We start from the raw sequence: 20583 nt of genomic DNA, 5'->3' as shown, positions 1-20583 counted from the left end.
AAAGAATATAATAAAAGCACCAAAAAACACAACAGGATTCTTTACCTATTTTTGGTATTATTTAAATTTTTAGAACTATAAACAGAGAATGCCCAAAGCTGAAGGGTCATTTATATGTTATTTCTAGTTGACACATAGAGTAAGATTTTTATTTCTTTTAAATGAGTACTTAACAACACTTAAGACCCAATACTGGAAATGAGTTGGCAGTGATGAGCCTAAACATACCTTCCATATCTATAAAAAGTGAATGCACCATTTGTTTTTAATAAATCTTGAAAAGTTGTTTGAGACTAAATTATTACTGCCATCAGTGATCAATAATATCATGCAAAGGGGCTAAAACCAAACTTTGAACACATATGGAAATTTTTCTTCGAAAGAAACACTGCTTTTAGTTGCTACTTAACTGAAAATATGACAACGTAATAGAAAGATTTTCCTTTGAAAATTTCTGCTTAATCTGAATGAATAAATCTGATTACTCAGGATGATGAAAATAAAAACCAAAAACAATCGAAATCTCTGTAATCATTATTAGCATTAGTAAGTAAACATTTGCATACTCAATGCTGAGGGCTTGTGACCATGCACTGTGAGGGACACTGTGGAAAAAAAGAAAAAAAAAATCCTCAAGATACTGCCAATGCCTGTAGTTGTCTCTGGGATTAATGACAAAGTTCCATATGTACAACATACAGTAGATTTAAAATAAAAATATTGTGAATAAGAGGTTTTGATATACCTGTATAGTGGAAGGTGAAGGTTTTAATATGCATTTTATGTGTGAGCAAAGAATATACATTTGAGGACTTCCCTGGTGGCGCAGTGGTTAAGAACCCACCTGCCAATACAGGGGACATGGGTTCAAGCCCTGGTCCGGGAAGATCCCACATGTCGCGGAGCAACTAAGCCCGTGAGCCACAACTACTGAGCCTGCACTCTGAAGTCCGTGAGCCACAACTCCTGAAGCCCACGCACCTGGAGCCCGTGCTCCGTAACAAGAGAAGCCACCGCAATGAGAAGCCCTCGTACCGCAACAAAGAGTAGCCCCCGCTCGCCGCAACTAGAGAAAGCCCGCGCGCAGCAACAAAGACCCAACGCAGCCAAGAAAAAAAAAAAGAATATACATGTGATTAAGGAAAAAAAACACCCTAATCCTACAGATAGAGTAGGTAAGATCAGGACAATCAGTTCGTTCATTCAGCATTCAAAAAATATTTATTGAGAGCTTATTATGTGCTAGGCACTCTGCCAGCCAAGTTCCAGTCAGATTAATTTGGAAATATTCCCTCTTTCTGAAGGTGAGTATCAGAAGTTGTTTATATTAAAAAGGACAGGTAGTTTAGCCAAAAACCAAGGCAGCCTAGGAAACCTTCAGGAAGGTTTTAAAACCACAGGGTTATTAGAAAGGGAGTTTGGAGGGAGCAGCAAGTCAAAGTAGCAGGAAGGGAGGAAGGAAGGGAAGGGAGGCAGGGAAGACTGAGAGCGGGCATAAGGACGGCGGCATCACAGACAGGAGAGAGACGACAGGGACGTAAATGAGGCCAGCACACACTAGCAACAGAAGAGGAGAAGGAGAGACATGATTTGGATTAAAAAAATGGAGGTTGGGGCTTCCCTGGTGGCTCAATGGTTGAGGGTCCGCCTGCCGTTGCAGGGGACGAGGGTTCGTGCCCTGGTCCGGGAAGATCCCACATGCCGCGGAGCGGCTGGGCCTGTGAGCCATGGCCGCTGAGCCTGCGCGTCCGGAGCCTGTGCTCCGTAACAGGAAAGGCCACAGCAGTGAGAGGACCGCGTAGCGCAAAAAAAAAAAAAAATAAATAAATAAAAAAAATAGAGGTTGGCAAGGAAGTCCAGAGATTACTGAAAAGTTATAGCTTCAGAAACTGAAAAACTCTTACTGCTTTCTAATTTCCCCTGCTGCACAGGGGACTGGAGGGGACTACTATTCACTGAGGTGACGTCTTACAGCTTATAAAGTACTTTCATGGTTCAGCATATAGTTGGCTTCCTCTCAAATATGATGACCTCAAGTATCACTTTCTCAATATCACTTCTTCAGAGAGGCTTTTCCTCACAGCCCTACTTAAGCATCTCCTTCCCTGTCACTGTTCATCAGCACCTCACAAAAAACTTATGAATCTGGCTAGGTAAGGAGCTTAGATTTAATCTTGCAGCTATTGAAAACATGTTAATTTGTCTAACATTGTAAGGAAATATGGTGGTGTTAGATTTGAGACCAGATATTCTGACCATCAGTTTAGGAAGGGAGGGAGTAAGGGAGTGGGAGGGAGAGGGAGAGAGAGAGAGAAAGTATGTATGTTTCCTACATGGAAGAAAGAATATAAATTAAGGGATTTAAAGTGTGCTCTGGGGTAGAAAGCATATGGCCTTTGATGTACATAGGAGTTAAAAGTTCTGTCAGCCAGATAGATAAATAGGGAACGTTCTGAAGTAGAAACAGAATGGAACATAGAGAAAGCATAGCTGTTGTTTTTAGGAAGAAAGACCTCCTTGCCTAGAAACCATTTCTCCAGGCCCTGACAACCGGTCATAATAATGAGCATGCTCCTGGACAGCAGCAGACTAAAAAATGTGTGGTCAAGGCAGGCAGTGGGAGTCTGTTAGACCATAAATTCATGACGAGTAGTAATGGCCAGGAAGTATAAATGGGAGACTGGTCAGCACAGCCTATGTGACTACTGGCAGCATCCTTGAGAGCAACCCTGAGTATGACCCTGACTTGTGGCCAAGCAGCTGAGAAGCAGTTCATCATAGGACTGTGAGGCCTAAGCACAGGCACCATGAGAGAAATCAGGCTCAGCATGGGAGGATGCAGCCCACAGGTATACTGCAGAGACCATTGCAGGTTAGATACAGCAGCAGTGAACCTTCCACAATAAGGGAGGCAAGACTTGTATTGTAATAGCTGGAAAGTGAAACAATGCAGAGGAAGCCAGGGGGCTCAGACAGCAAACTGGTGAGGATCCACGGGGGCCCACAAAACAGAGACTGGGGATAGAAGGAAGGAGTTCAAGGACTGGGATGAAGACCTCACCCGTGGGGATGCTTTCCCTGCTGGAAGAGTTTACCCCATCCTGGGGAGGAAGGTTAGTGAGTAATCATAACCACACCATCTGGGCAGCCAGGTAAACATCCTCCACAGAAACCACATCTTACCACAAAATCTCTCTGCTGGTATGCCCAGATTTATAGATTTACAGGCAGGCAGATACAATCTCCCCCCCCCCCACACACACACACAGACACACACAATGTATAACTGATTTACATGCTGGCACCAAAATATGGAAGTGTATGGTCTAGAACAGGGGTTAGTAAGGGGTCAGACAGTAAATATTTTAGGCGTTACGGTCCTGTTGCAATTACTCAGCTCTGCTACTACAGGGCAAAAATAGCCATAGATGATAGTTATATGAGTGGGCATGAATGTGTTCTAATAAAACTTTATAAAAAATGGATGATGAGCTGGCCTTTGGCTAAAAGAACTTGTAAACCCTAGAAGATTTGGTCCAGTTCACAGACAGTGAAGGGAATGGAAGATTTTGTCTTTAAGGAAGGTGTGAAGACTTTGGCCACAGGGAGGATATAGAACCAGAGGCTTTAAGAACTAGCTTCATCAAAAAATGACGGTCACAAGGAAAGAAACATGGGTCAAGTTTTAAAGATGGAAATCAGTTGGAAGACTAATCTTCCTCTCTTTTCTATGGAGGCTTGTATGTACAGACAGAGACAGATAAAGGTTGGTGTTTGTGTCAATTAGTGGGTGAAGAGGGATGAAGTCTAGGATACGAGGAAAGACTGCATGGAAAAGAGACTGGGAAAAAGATTACATGTATTAGTGATTTAGATGGGGCAAGCCTCCCTAGTGGGGAGTTTTTTTTCCAATTTGGATGAAGATGTGAAGAGATAGTCCAATAGCATAAGTTCTCCATTGGTAAAAGCAAATAAGGAATAGTTCTAGATGAGGATGGTTTTTGGGGTGGAGTCATCCATGGAGACATGTCAGTGAGATGTATGTAGAGGAGGGGAGGAAGTAAGAAAAAAATAATATACTGGAGGAAGAGTTCATAATCCACAAGTAATAACTGACTTCATTCAGAGCAATTTAGCTTTTATACTGTAATAGTTTCCTATTGCTGCTGAAACAAATTACCACAAATGTGGTGGCTATAAATAATACAAACTTACTATTTTTTAATTCTGGAAGTCAGAATTCCAAAATGGGTCTCGCTGAGCTAAAATTAAGGTGTTGGCGGGGTTGTATTCCTCTCTGAAAATTTTTAGGGAGAATTGCTTTTTTCCTTTTCCAGCTTTTAGAGGCTGCCCACAGTCCTGGGTGTGACCCCCGTCTATCTTCAGAGCCAGCAATGTCCGGTCAAGTCTTTCTTCCACTACATCACTCTGACACTGACTCTTCTGCTTCTCTCTTCCACTTTTAAAGACCCTTGTGATCACAGTGGGCCAATCCAGATAATCAAGGTTAATCTCCTTATTTTAAGGTCAATTAATTAGTAACCTTAAGTCCATCTGTAAACTAACATATCCACATGTTCCCAGGGTTAGGATGTAGACACCTTTGGGGGTCATTATACCTCCTACTACACACATCTAAGCTACCTCAAAAAAAACTGTCATATTTGCCTGAATAAAATCATTTGACAGTACATTTTTTTCTACTATTGGAGGAAATACATCCTCCAGATCAAGCCGCTTGTAACACAGTAATTTTCCCCTCAATTTTGTCTGTTTTGTGCTCTTCATTAGGGGTGAGGTGGGATGGTATTGTATATAGGCACAAATTCATTTTTTATAATATATTTCTCACTAAGGGCATTTGTTCTTTATTTTCATTTACAGACTTTGAATTTTATGTATAAAACTTCCTATCTCTGAAAGTTTTTCATAGCATGCATTTCAAGGTTTAGACTTATTGGAAGCACACATACATCCAAGAAGTTTACCAAGATCACAGAGCTGAAAGTTGTTAGTGATGACACATAAGGAAGTCATTCCTGACAAAGAAGTGGAAGTCAAAACTGAGGGAATCAAAAGCTACTGAGTAGCGGGGCCAGAACAGCCCTAAGCTCCACATCCAAACGGAGGCCTAAGGAGAAACTCTGATGATAAAGTTACACACTAAGGACCAGTTACATACATACTGGTCCTTTGGACAGTTTCATGAGAGCAACCTGTGCCACCAAACTGCACAACAAGCAGCTCCAACAACCTTGGAAAAGCCCTCTTGTGTTAACACTACTCCATGGTTCCATGAGGATCCATGCTGTATAGACGCTGCAGCCAGATGCCAAGGTGCTAGCGGGGGATTAGCTGACATTAGATGTCTCTTTGGGACATTTACCTTTTAACTTGCATAAATTTTACATATATATATATAATTTTATATATAATACTTTCTTCCCGCTTCATAAGTACGTATAAGACCTTTCAATCAATCCTACTGATAAGATTTTATCCAAGTCTAGCTATGTCTAGTTAGACCCAATTATGTTTATGCTTCCTCCCTAATGTTGCCATTTTCTTTTCTAATTGACTCCTTTCCCCATTCTATTATGTTGGCGGTGTTTTATAAAGCATTGAATTAGTTTGCCTCTGATTACCACTTTGGCTACATCCCAAATAATGTGGGTGGATGCTTTGTAATTCCATGAATCATTTGACTCACCATTCAAAAACAGTCTACAGGCTATTTTCCCCTTGTAATATAGTATTATTAAAGACTTCACATGCCTTTATGTTATCTGTTTTATTAATTTCAACTTCTAAGCTTATGTTTGTATTGTCAAGAAATGATGGTCTAATTCAACACAGTATTACTTGGATTGTCAGTGTAAAATCAATATTAAAAAATCTAATTCAGAGTAGAAGGCAATCAAATATAGTCCCTCTTGACTAATACACATAACTTCAGACATTTATATACTTACGGAAAGGAAAGGGAAAGGAAATGGAACTAACAAAAATCCGGTACCTTGTATGTGCCTGTCTGCTTGCCTGCCTATCCACCCCATCTATCTACCTATACCTAATAACCTATACCTATCTTCCTTCCTACTTTAGTCCTCACAACATCCCTGTGAAGGAATGGTTCTTATGTTTATTTTGTTGATGAGAAAACTCAAGTTTTCTTGAGATATACGTATATATAACTTGCCCAGGTTGCAAAGGTATTAAATGGGAAATATGAAATTTAAATTTGGGTGTCGAACAACTTGGGGTGTGGGGCCAGCCTCACCTGCGTTTGAATCCCAACTCTGCAACTATCAGTCCTGTGACCCCAGACATAATACTCTTTGATCCTCAGGTTTCCACATATATGAAATAGACAGGGTTTAATGTCTTCAAGACTCAATTTTCAAATACTAAAGTCCTAGAATTCCATTTAACCCTAAAACCGTAAGATGGTGATTTCAAAATGAAATGTCTCTAGCTGAGTGGGGCTACAAGGAGTACTGCTGCTTCAGAATGGAAGTGTTCCTTAGGCTTTGACCTAAGGTTGTTGACACTATAAACTCAGTCTAGGGCTGAAGTTGAAGTCACTTGATGTACTGACCAAGCCATTTATGACTCAAGCAAATACCATGAGAAGGGCTGTCCTAAACAAGGATGGTGTGTGTGTGTATGTTTTGTACCTTTAGCGTAATGAGGATGATCACACAACCAGAAATAGCTGACAAGCTCAGATGAATGTCAACATGTAAACCTTGACCTAACCAACTGCTTCTTGCTCTGTTCTTCTAAGAAGTCAATAAAGGAGTAAGAGCCTTTAAAGCAGTTCCTATAAAAGCAGGAAGATTGTTCCCATGCAGATTTGGAAGTTCTTGACCCAATTCTAATCTTTCAACATTCTGTACTTAGCTTGAACTTTGTAATGTTCTGAACTTTACAAACCTTAGATAGCTGCACAATCTCCTATGATTTCAGTTCTATTAACCGAAGTTAGTAGAATCGATCACAAAAGCATTAGGTAGTGGCAACTATTTTGAATGTTTTTGACGGTGGAGAGAAATGTCTTGAAATTTCAATCATAAGGGATTTCACAACATTATTATTTTCTTTAATGTCTTCCAAATGAGAACCAAATTAGTCAAAGCATTGCATTTAGCACTGGTACAGGATTTCACAACTGAGGAAAAATAATTGCTGACTTTAAAGTGATTTCAGATTTTAAAAAATTCGCAAGTCATGTTAGTGTTCCAGTTGGTAAAATCTTGTGTTCCTTGTTTTTTTTTTTTTTTTTTCTGGAAGTGGACTTTTCTATGTATTTCCAAATAGTTTTACTGAAGCCTGCTAAGATGGCTAAGATTTCTGCCCGTTTGCCTCACAGCAAGGCAAATTCTGCCCTATATTTGCTGTTGGTTCTACCCCTTCAGGCTAGCCAGCTATCCTGGCAACTTGCGCTGTTGGCTACTCTCTACCCGGGTAGCATATTTTCATCATGATTCTGACTGTTCAGGCTTTTTTGTTGCCCTCTGCGCCCTGGGAACACAGTAATTTATCTACCTTTATATTGTTTCAAAATTTCTAAGAAGTGATATAAACGACTATGTATAAAACAGATAAGCAACAAGGATATATTTAGAGCACAGGGAAATATAGCCATTATTTTGTGATAACTTTAAATGAGTATCATCTGTAAAAATACTGAATCGCTAGGCTGGATACCTGAAACTAATATAATATTGTAAATCAATTATACTTCAAGAAGAAAAACCTCTAAGAAGCACTCATAAGTGAGCACGCAGGTAGTGAAGAAGTAGGAATACAGGCCTTAGTTGCTTTTGAGGAGAAAAGTAATTTCAAAACCATTAACATTTAATGCTACCATTAGGCCAAACTAGGAGGGGCCTCTGTCCTGAGCCCCACACCACGGAGAGCCCTGCTCTGCCTTTCCTGTGGCCATGGCCCTCCCCACAGACAAGGAGTCCACTGGGCCACATGGATATGCCCTCCTGGACCCTGTGTTTCACTCCTACCCCCAGACCATACTTCTGTTACCTGAGATCCCATAATTCCCTGCCTAAAGCCCCAAGTCCCCTTTCAGGCCTGTGCAGGTCTCTCCCTAAGTCCACCCATCAGAAGAAAGAAGGGAGAGCCAGTGCGGAGGTGCAGCTATTTGCAAAGGGCAGACAAAACCTGAACACTGGACTGAGGTGCCCACAAGCATGAGCACAGGCTCTTCACAATACAGGATAGGGAATGATACACAAGAGAAGTGGTCTAGGGGCCACAGGGTGGGCCATGGGTCAACTATGTCTATGTCACCATTTTCTGGCATGGAACTAGGAGGAGCCTAAGAATTTTAAATTTAAACCCAGCCTTCCAAGTTATTACCAAGATCTATTTACCCAAATGCTAGGGTTGGGCCTGGCAGCATATCCTTTATGTAAATAAAACTGTGGGCTGAAAAGAAAGAACCTTGGTGCTCTTAACTAAAGACAAGCTCCCACTGAGGCCACCTTCACTGTCTATCAGGAAAGCATGATATCAATTTATTATGTCAGAGGAGTATCTATTTTGATTATACCACTTTCCTTTTTTTGGAAATTATTAACTGGAGAGACAAGGGTGGTGAAAGTGTGGAAACATGTTCTCTTTGTACCAAGCAGACCTTTACCACTAGCATGAATCAGATTTGAAGTGATGGAAGGATCATCACAACTGGCCCATATACTTGCTGGAAATCTCTCATACTTATGAAAGTATATTTTAGTATAGTGATGGTGAAAAGCAGAAAACAATTCCCGTGAATTGAGGAAATTACCCATCCCAAACAAGGACTATTTCTTTACCAGGAGGACCAGCAACCATCAACTTCACCTGTGTCTGAGCAAAAATACCAGAAAGACAATGGAAGGCCAGAGCCACTTGGGCTGGGCACAGGATGGTAGAGCATGGCAAGGAGGCCAGCAGGGGGAGCTGTCATGCTTAATCTAGGCCAGGTAACGTTTCACACCTAGTTGACTCTGAGGCTGGGCTACCAGGCTAACCTGTTGCTAAGCAAAGAGCCCAGTGGTGGACTTTGCTGAAGAGGACAGTGTGCCGAGTTTCCCTTCCTAACGTCTACAGTGATCATTTTAGTTCTTGAACAATGTCAAGAAATCCTGGATTTCTATTTTCTTCTCTTTTCCTACTTCCAAACACTTCAGGAAAACTAATCTCTAGTTGTAAGCACTTATGAAAACCCAACTTCATAACGGAGGTTCTCTGAAATACTGAAGGAGTACTCTGGGGAAAGGGAGCTCTTCTTGGTCTAGGAGCATTATTTTCCTGATATAGAAATCCAGTATGTCCATCATGAAATGAAATGAGAAGTTCTGTTAGTTGATTGTCTGTCTTTCCATCATTCTTTTGTACTTCCTTCCTTGAATGAGTATTTTTGGGGCACCTATTGTGGGATTGTGTTTAGACCAGAGCTGTGAGCAAAACTCCATTCCCTGAAGAGGATGTGAGGAGAGGTTAGAGCCCAGAGCAAGCAGGGAAGGAAACCAAGTGGAGGAAGCTAATGAGCAGGGATCCCAGAGGGATAGGGTTGCAGCCCTGGGCTGCTGAGTCAATAGGTGCTTTGCTCACATGCAAGGAGAGTAAGGAACAGAATGACAAACCAGGAAAGAGGAGAAAAAAATACAGGAGAGCATCTACAGAGATAATTCTTAGGAACTTGGAGGATGAAGGTGGAGGAGAAAGGCTTTCCAGGGAGTCACTTTTATCATTTATTTTCAAGTTGTTAGAATTGTGCTAATGCAGAGGAGCAGATTTACAGCTAAAAGCAAACTGCAAATTCTAAAACCATAACTTTGATTTAGGTCTGTGGGTGGGTACAGAGGAGCTGAAGGGTGTAATTTGTTGTTGTTGTTGTCTTCTGGCAGATTTAGCTTTCCAACTGCAATTTGCTTAGACTAATATTCCATTTAGTTTGCATATTCTGAACATCTACTAACAAAAAGTGGAAAGGGGAAGGGTGGTAGGACTATCAAGATGCATCCTGCAATGCAGAGGAAAGAAGCCTTGGAACAAAATAATGAAAGCTTTCATACCAGGCATCTGGTTGTGCATGATTGCGAGTGTGCAGGCATTTGGGGGAGTTGTAAAGTTCAGACAGAAATAAATTAGTCGCTATTCCAAAACTGTCTATAAACAATTTATATGGTGAAAAATTAAAATGTGGATTGAACCGATTTGGCTACTTGGAGTGAGACAGCCCCACTTCCTACAGTTAGCGCTACCACTAGTTCTGATATTGGGCAACTTTCAACCTCTGTTTTCCTTATGGGTGAAATGGGAACACTAACATATCCCTTGTAAGGTTGTGGTGAATATTACATAAAAATGTAAGACATTTAGCAGAGTAGTTGTCAGAAGACCAGTCTTCAATTAGAAAAATATTAATAAACAGTAAGCTTTATTATAAATAATAACTAATATAACTTTTGACAAGTATTCATTACACTTTTTAAGTTACTACTGTTCCCAGATGTTTTTTTTTTCCTGCAAATGATTTCAACTGTGATATGATTCATCCCTTTTAAAATATTCTATAACAAGTCTATTATTCAACAGGTACATTTTCAGTGTATTCCCTAGTTGCACTAGAATAATGCTCACTGAAATCTATTTTTCATTAATTTGATTTTATCTTAAGCATCCATGCATATTTACAATGGTTGTACTTCCATCAAATGGAACTTTTTCACTCAACTTTTATCCTAAAAGCTTGCCTGTGAATTATTATGGCTCTTCTCCAGTTTTTAAACTTTAAAGAGTTTTTTCCCCTTTCACTTTGAGTATATCAATTTTACTGAAGCCAAGACATTTTTCTTTTAATGGTAAACCCTTAAGAGTTCCTCAATTTTTTTTCCCTAAAAATATTACTAAAATATTATATTTTTAATATTGATATTCACAGCTGAGCAATTAAAGCAGCTTTTGGTTCCAATTTTTATTTCAAAAAGTTGATTACAAAGATATAATATTAAGTAAAATTAAATTATGATAAAGGCAATTTAAATATATTTAATACATTAAATATAAAAATGTCACAGAAAATCATTTTATGAAGCAATAAAAATTTGTAGATTCAGTGAATACATTAAGACTATGTATATTTTAAAGAAATAAAGCATGTATGCCATTAACTTCTAAATATCCTTCAACTAGTCATAAAATCCAAATAAAAGGATATTTTCTGCTCAATTTTCCTTGTCAGAGCTGTACAGAAAACCTTATGATTTTTAAAAAAATTTAACAGGTGTGCAAAGAGATGCAACTTGTTTATTTTACTTTATTCCTACTCTTAAAATTTCACCACTGCCAGAAACTCTATTGGCATATTTATAATATTTAAATAAAAATTCAAAAAATTGCATAAATCTTAGCAGTAAATAGTTTCCTTTTTATCATCTAGGCAAAAAATAAAAATAATAATGAAACTTTGGAAATGTAAATGCTTTAAATAACTTACTGCTCAGTATTAATGTAGTAGCAGGCTGACGTTTAGAAGAAAACTCATGGTGGTGATGCTGTTTCATTTCGGGGTTCCATTACATGGTAGCCTTCATTTCAACAACTGAAATGTCAGTGCTACAGGGAATGTAAAAATAAAACTTGTATGTTTGTATACTGTGTTTATATGTAAAACATGATGTATTGGTCTCTCTTGCCTGCTCAAATAATGTAAATAATGTTAATTTTAAAACTCATTTATTGAATTCACATTAGTGAAAAGATGTATTAATTATCCTTAAGTTACTTTGAAAGGGAAACCTTTCCTTTTGCTTCTGGATCTATTTAGCTGCCTGACACCTCTCCCAAATACAGCACCTACAAAGGTAAAACAAATGTCCAATAAAGTTTGTGACTATTTTTCAGCTGTCCCTTTACTGATTTCTGAACTATTCTTATTCCAATCTCACCCCATCCTGCAGCAGGTAATAAGCATGGCAGATTAACAGCAACGGCTTTCGTGCCAGGCTGCTTGGTTTCAGAAACTGATTTTACAACCTAGTAGCTGTGTGACTCTGTGTGACTGTGACTGGCTCTGTGTCTCATTTCATCATCTGTAAAATAGATTAAAAATAATATTCACTCACAAGTGAATATTATTCTTTAAGTATTCCTATATCCCTTTAATTTTCCTTTACAGCACTTATCAGAATTTATAGCTATATAGTTATATGAACATTTAACAAATATGTATCCCCTACTAAAATATAAGTTCCTTGAATGCAGCATCAAAATCCATTTTGTTCATCACTACAACCTAAACATTATAATGTTTGGTCTGGAGTAGATGCATAAGAAGTATTTGTTAGATAAATGAATAAATTAATTTTAGAGATAAGTTTGAGAATCAACAAAAGTGAACACAATTTGCCCAAGATTATACTACCATAAATGACAGAACTATAAGTAGAGTTTAGTCCTTCTGACTTAAAGTTCTCCATTATTTCCAGGCATTAAATCTTCGATAACACAAATCATACAAAGAATCACGCAATTAATATTACGTAGGTTCTAGAATGAAAGTAAAAGTACAAATCAGAGAGAAAAGGAGCATCTAACATAGTCTGGGGGAAATTGGGCCTCCTCGATATTTAAGACATGAAGGAGTTAGAATGGGCAACGAGAGTCAGGCAGAGGGTTCCAGGTAAAAGCACAGTTTACACAGTGGTCCAATGATGAGAAAAGCTTGGTGAATAAGAATAGAGAAAAGACTACTGTGATTGCAGCAGAAGGACCTGGAAGAGGGAGGGTGAGGTTGATCAGAGAGACAGGGCCAGATCTTATACCAAGGGAAGACTTTTCTTCCTTAAGTAGAAGAAGAAGAAGCCACTAAAGGGTTTTAGGTGTGGATAACACAATCAGGTTTGCATTTTCATAAGATGATACTGACTGCACTATGGGGAGTTTGGGAAAGGGCAGACTTAGTAACTGGTTGGATATGCAGGTCAAGACAGAAAGATACATAAAGATGATGCTCACATATCCAACATGATCGACAGGGAGGGTACCATTTACTGAGAAAGGACCATTAGTAGATAGATCAAGAGCTTAATTTCATTAAGGGTATAATAAATTCTCAATAAATAGTGACAATTATTACTGTTTTTGTGGTGGTTGTTACTGATGAATGAAAACCACTTGCTGCAATTGAGGGTAATGGTGATTTTTATGGATTTCAATGGATTTTGGCCTGCGGTGTTGCTCCCATTATATACACAGGCACTTCTGGACTTGAGGTTTGGAAAGGGAGGTCATTTACGGAGCCAAGAATGCAGCTGAGGCTTGACACATGAAAGCCTTTTTTACCTCCAATGTCATTTCTAGGGTAGGCTTAGGATAACACGTGAGACATGCATGCCTTCCTTTCCCTTGAATTTCCTTCTCCTTTTCCCAAGAATCAAGAAATTTTAGACATGATAATATGACCATGGCCAACAGGTCTACAAGGCATCAATGTTTTAAGGGGAGATCAAGCCTGTAAAATTAGCTTTACTTGGCCTTGGCTGAATAACGGATGAGCATAGACAGCTCAAAGGATTTTCCTATAAATTGGGTAAGGAGATAGTAAGCAAAGAAATCAAGAGGTATGCTTAGATCTTTGATCTTAGAGAAGGTATTTATACCTTACTTTCTGATCTAGACTTTATTTATATTATATCTTTGAATCATGTGGCAATCTGTCTTATTCATTTACATTGTTTACATATAGTAAAAAAGAATGTCAATTAGATCATTAGAATGATTAGTTGGCAGTATAGACTATATAAGGCCATTTTAATACTGGTGAGCCAGTACTGCTTGTATTAGCATATGAGGAGGTCACTAAGTCTTCACACTGTGTCACTGGCTCATGGCCACAGGCTTTGTTCCCTAGAGATGCAGGGGAAACAGAGATCACGCATCAGGATTAGCCACATGGTGTTAATGAGAATCGCTGTTTATCATTATCCTGGTTATCCTGTTAAAGAAGTCCTGGAGCATATGAGGTAGTTGCCAAATGTGTTAAATATACCAAAAGGCATGTCTATTTCAGAAGTTTTGAGCCCTGAGTTAAAAAATTTTATCGTATTTAATCTACTTGCCAACTGGGCATTTTGCAACCAGGCATCTATAAGAGAACTAAGGAAAGAGGCACTGAGGGGAACTCAAATCTAAGAAAAGTCCAGATTGTTTTGGTCAATGATGAGGTCCTGCCTGTAATTTAAAAGCTAAAATGAATCTTGCTTAATCTCACATACACATAATTGGCATCACTTAGGCACAATCATCATTAAGAAACATACAAACACATATAGATCAGCATACAGCAAGGGATTTTAAAGAGGGAAAGAAGAATATTTTAACCAACTTTCTGAATAAAAATCACATGTATTTTATTTATATTAGAATACTTATAAAGGTCCTTGAGGTATTTTAATATATTTTTAAATTTATACCTTTATCATCATATTTATTAAACTAGGAAAAGCATCTAATATTTATTTTTACTTTTTTAATTTAAATAAGCACACACACATAGCTTAAAAGTGAACATGTCTTCTTGACTGCTTTGGGCAGTGATATGTAACATTGCCTAACCTGGCATAATCCAGCAAAATCTGGATTCAATCAAAACCCAGTTCAATACAACAAAGTGAGCCAGGGCTGAATTGTTTGTGCATGTGCCTCTATCCCTCATTATATTAACCAGCCCTTGTGTATATTAACTTTAGCATTTTAGCTTTACGACATGTTGAAAATACATTTTGACACTATCCAGAAATTAAGAGGAAGAGAATTTTTTTCCTACACCTTTAGTGATTAGGAGCATGGGTATGAAAATCAGACTGAATATTCAAAACAGGTCTCCACTGTCTGCTAGCTATGTAACCCTTTAATCTCTCTGTGTCTTAGCTTTCTTCCTGAACCTCAGATTCTCATCTGTAAACAGGATAACGTAGCACCTATCTCAAAGAGTTGTTGTATGTGTTAAATGCTTTATTATACATAAGGGACTTAGGACTGTGTTTGGCACATAGTAAGTGCCCCCAAAATGTTAGCTATCAGTTTCATCATCATTGTTATTATCCTTCATTTTGTTCTTGGGCACTTGGAAAAAGAGTCTACAAAACACATATTTAACTTTTTCCTCTGAGTTCCTAGCCCTTAGCCTTATCAGAAGCATCAATCTTTCTTATTTTCCAGTCAATAAGGATTTTTTTTTAATTGAAGTATAGCTAATTTACAATATTGTGTTAGTTTCAGGCATACAACAAAGTGATTCGGTTATACATATATTTATATATGTATATATCTATAAACTTTTTTTCATTTCTTTTCCATACAGTTTATTACAAGATACTGGATCAAGTTCTCTGTGCTATATACAGTAAAACCTTGTTGCTTATCTATTTTATATATGGTAGTGTGCATCTGTTAATCCCATACCCCCCAATTTATCCCACCCCTGCTTTCCCTTTGGTAACCATAAGTTTGTTTTCTATGTCTGTGAGTCTGTTTCTGTTTTGTAAATAAATTCATTTGTACTATTTTTTTTAGATTCCACATATAAGTGATATCATATAATATCTGTCTTTCTCTGACTTAACTTCACTTGGTATGGTAATTTCTAGGTGCATCCCTGTTGCTGCAAATAGCATTATTTCATTCTCTTTTATGGCTGAGTAATATTAAGGATTTTTTAAAGTTCAGTGATTCTCAAGATTTTCTTTTACATAGACACCTTTATAGCATATTTAAATATTCCATGTACTTTCACATGATATAATCGACAGTTTTAGAACCTTTGACTAAGAAAATATGTATGAACAGAGGGATTTAAGGACCCCCCGAAATAACCACACAGGCCCTCTGGGGTCCAAAACTCATTGGTTAGGAACCATTGCTTCAACGATTAATACATTTAGATTAAAATAAAATTCAGATCTTTTTAGAAAGCCCTGTGGGTCATAGCTCTTTTAGCCTCTCTTACCTCACCCATGACCGCTATGGGTGTCTCTCCTGTTGCCTGAGCAACACGATGTTCTACTAAGTAGAACATATACTCGTCGTAGAGCAGACGGATCAGGTGGAAGGAGCCAAAGCTAGCAGCACTGCGTAGGGTTAAGTCCCGAATAACCATTGAGCTGTTCCAAGAGAAAAGACACATATGCAGCCATTGTTAGTGAGCAGGATTAGAGTTCAATCTAATTTTCCTCTTAAAAGAAGTTAGAGGTCTAAAAGATTGGTATAGCACACAACCTGCCATGGAATAATTTCACTACTGAAAGCAGTTGGCTCAACTCTTTCAAACAGAGTGGTAAATAGGTCATCTTCACTGAAACTTGACTAGATCCTTATTAGAGCTAGACAACTATTAACTGGGAAAAACCATTTTACTGTCATAGGCAAGTCTTTTGATTCTATTGAATTCACAAAGGGGTCAGAATTGAATAAAAAATATTTTTGGAAGGCTGACAAATCATCACCATAAGAAAAAGCAACTCAAAGTGAAGGTCTTATTGATGACGCGTAAACACTGTGTCAGTATCTCTCAATGATAACAACCTCTGGGGTACGCTGTGAGAAAAACATGTATTTGACCAAGTTTACAAAATATACTAAGCAGGGACTTCCCTGGTGGGGCAGTGGTAAGGAATCCGCCTGCCAATGCAGGGGACATGGGTTCTGTCCCTGGTCCAGGAAGATCCCACATGCCTCGGAGCAACTAAGCCCATGAGCCACAACTACTGAGCCTGCGCTCTAGAGCCTGTGAGCCACAACTACTGAAGACCGTGTGCCTAGAGCCCATGCTCCGCAATGAGAAGCCACCGCAGTGAGGAGTCCGCACACTGCAACGAAGAGTAGCCCCGGCTCACCACAACTAGAGAAAGCCCAAGTACAGCAACGAAGACCCAACACAGCCAAAAATAAATAAATTTATCTTTAAAAAAGTATGTATATATATATATATATATATATATATATATACACACTAAGCAATGCTCCCAAATGTGGCAATGTAGAATGTAGGCAGTTATGTACAGGGATCCCTGCAAGTTCTGTTGGAAGGTAAATTTATTAAGTGACTCTAGGTCCTTACTGATTTCCATTAAATTAAATTAAGGTGATCTTTCCATTAGAAATAGCATAATAAAATCAATTAAGAAATGCATAACTTTGAAAAATATGAATGTTTAATTTATAAAATACCAAAATCTGAACCATATTATTAATAAAATACTAACAATACACTCTATTATACTCAAAATGGAAGTGAATCAAAATAAAATTTTGGCCTCATTGAAGATATGTCAATTATTAAGCTTGTCCATGCACTTCAAATCTCTTTAATATTTCTATCTTAGAGTCAGGGTAGGATGTGTGTGTGTGTGTGTGTGTGTGTGTGTGTGTGTGTGTGTGTGTATGTGTGTGTTTCTCCTCACTTTCATTTAGTGTCCTTTTCTAGAGATTTCTGTCCTATGCAAACTAAAACAGGCATTATATTCTCTGATAGAAGGAGGAGATAGAATCTCACAAATGTATGGGCTGATATTCCTAGGCCTTATTTTGCAATGAAGAATTGTAAAATGCCAGACAGATGGAAAAACAGAAGACTACATTTCTGTTTCATTTTCAACCTTATTTATATAGAGGCTAGTAATATATCAAATTCTACACATTCAACTTGGCAAGTGACAGATCATCCTTGTACATCTAAAACTCTAAAGCCCTGGATTCTGATCCTGGCTCTTCATTAATTCACTATCAATCTCAAAAAAAAAATCATTTCCATGAGAGTGTTTTTCCTTTTGGGTGAAAGTGAAAGCAGTACTTTTGGTCTTACCTAATTTGCGTGACGATTTCAAGGACAAAATGTGTTAAAGGTTGTGAAATAGACTTATGAATGAATAGAACAAGACTCAAATATAAGTGATTATGATCCTAATACACAAAACAGGAGGAGCTGAGCTTCTGACTCTCATTTGGCTACGACAGCAAGAACAGGTGTTACTATATGATGATGGCAGATGTCTCTCATTCTGTGGATCTATTTACTAAACAGAAAAAAAGCATGGGTTTGGAGTTAGATCCATGTTAACCACCATGTGATCTTGATTGTGAGTATGTCATTTAACATTTAAAGGTTCAAGATTAGCCTGAGAGTCAAATGAGATAATGTATGTGAAACCTTAAGCAAAACTACCTATTACTATACTATTCCATATGTTGGAGTTAATAATATACTCATTATCATAAAAAGTAGTACTGGTGAATGATTCCTTAGAGTCAAATACTTTAATGAATACCTTAAGTTTGGAACTCTATAAGAGAATCACTAAAAATAAATTAACACTTTCACTTATATGTCAAAGATATAATGACAAAATTCTGTTATAATTCGATGCATGCTTTTCCCAAAACTCAGTAACACATCACCTATTCATAAAAATAATTATTATAAATTTAATAGCCATTGAAATTAAACTTTATTTTCCTATGGAACAAATTTTAACAGGCAGAGAATCCTCTACTTTAAAAAGCAAAAGCAAAAACAACATAAAAATAACAATAAAAAGTTGCCTAACATTTTTACATATATCCAAATTTGATCATGTGAAGTAAATAATTTTGAAAAATTAAATAATATGGGGTGGAATATTCACTCCTAAGTACACATCTCTTGCTGAAGAAAGACAGCAGCTATTTAAAATACAGCCTGGAGAAGACTAATGGCTAACAAGTATACAAAAATGTGACTAATCTTATTCAAAATTAAAAGAAATGTAAATTAAAGGTAAGATACCATATATCATCTATTATACTATAAGACATTAAAAGATCAGTGTTGGAGAGGGTATGGGGAAAGAACTCTCATTTGCTGTTTCTACAAGCATAAATTCACAAAACATTTATGAAGGGAAATTTGGCAACACATGTCGAAACTAAAAATGCACAAATGCTTTCACCTAGTAGTGTTTTCTAGTTGTTGTTTTTACAAAATACAAGCAGGCTCTCTCTCTGACAATGTTGTTTTTTTTTTTTTAACATCTTGATTGGAGTTTAATTGCTTTACAATGGTGTATTAGTTTCTGCTTTATAACAAAGTGAATCAGCTATATGTATACATATATCCCCATATCCCCTCCCTCTTGCGTCTCCCTCCCACCCTCCCTATCCCACCCCTCTAGGTGGTCACAAAGCACAGAGCTGATCTCCCTGTGCTTCCCAGTAGCTATTTTACCATTTTACCTTTGGTAGTGTATACATGTCAATGCTACCCTCTCACTTTGTTCCAGTTTACCCTTCCCCCCTGCCCATCTCCTCAAGTCCATTCTCTACATCTGAGTCTTTATTCCTGTCCTGCCCCTAGGTCCATCAGAACCTTTTTTTTTTTTTTTAGATTCCATATATATGTGTTAGCATATGTTGTTTTTCTCTTTCTGACTTACTTCACTCTGTATGACAGCCTCTAGGTCCATCCACCTCATTACAAATAATTCAATTTCGTTCCTTTTTATGGCTGAGCAGCGTTGCTTTACAAAGCTGTGTTAGCCTCCACTGAACAACAAAACGAATGGGACATACACGTACAGATACCCCCTCCCTTTTAGACTTCCCTCCCATTTAGGTTATCACAGTGCACTAGGTGAGTTCCCTGTGCTATACAGCATGTTCCCATCAGTTATCCATTTTATACATAGCATCAATAATGTATATGTGTCAATCCCAGTCTCCCAATTCCTCCCACCCCACCCCATTCCCTCTTGGTATCCATACATTTGTTCTCTACGTCTGTTTCTCTATTTCTGCTTTGCAACTAAGATCATCTATATCATTTTTCTAGATTCCACATATATGCGTTATTATACAATATTTGCTTTTCTCTTTCTCACTTCACTCTGTATGAACAATCTCTAGGACACTCTCTAGGTCCATTCACGTCTCTACAAATGATCCAATTTCATTCCTTTTTATGGCTGAGTAATATTCCATTGTGTATATATATGTGTATATATATATATACCACATCTTCTTTATCCATTCCTCTGTCGATGGACACTTAGGTTGCTTCCATGTCCTGACTATTGTAAATAGTGCTACTATGAACATTGGGGTGCATGTGTCTTTTTGAATTATGGTTTTCTCTGGGTATATGCCCAGTAGTGGGATTGCTGGGTCATATGGTAGTTCTATTTTCAGTTTCTTTAAGGAACCTCCATACTGTTTGCCATAGTGGCTGTATCAATTTACATTCCCACCAACAGTGTATGAGGCTTCCCTTTTCTCCACACCCTCTCCAGCATTTACTGTTTGTAGATTTTTTGATGATGGCCATTCTGACTGGTGTGATCACCTAGCAGTTCTAATTCTAGAAATTTACACAAATAAGCAAAGATAGTTTTAATTGCAGCAATATTTATACTGGTGAGAAAATAGGGGGCAACACTAAATATCCATTTGTAGGATACTAAGCAAAAAAAATGGTTCATTCATATATGTAAATTTATATAAAAGTTTAAAGAAATGAGGGAGAGTACACATATAGGCAGTAAC

The 20583-nt window shown here is 37.8% G+C and overlaps 1 protein-coding gene across 17 annotated transcripts in view; it reads right to left on the bottom strand.

The window, feature by feature from the left end:
- Positions 1-20583, bottom strand: part of RFX3 (regulatory factor X3) — a 289212-nt gene that overhangs the window by 7824 nt on the left and 260805 nt on the right. For all 17 annotated transcript variants that reach the window (XM_079927662.1, XM_079927671.1, XM_079927672.1 and 14 more), the window contains one exon: positions 16019-16172. In XM_079927662.1, coding sequence (XP_079783788.1) covers positions 16019-16172 — 154 coding nt within the window. The remainder of the gene's footprint in view (positions 1-16018; positions 16173-20583) is intronic.

This window comes from Stenella coeruleoalba (assembly GCF_951394435.1).
Source record: "Stenella coeruleoalba genome assembly, chromosome: 7".
NCBI lineage: Eukaryota > Metazoa > Chordata > Mammalia > Artiodactyla > Delphinidae > Stenella > Stenella coeruleoalba.
The sequence above is the reverse complement of the archived record's forward strand: the minus strand, read 5'-3'. Positions and strand labels throughout refer to the sequence as shown.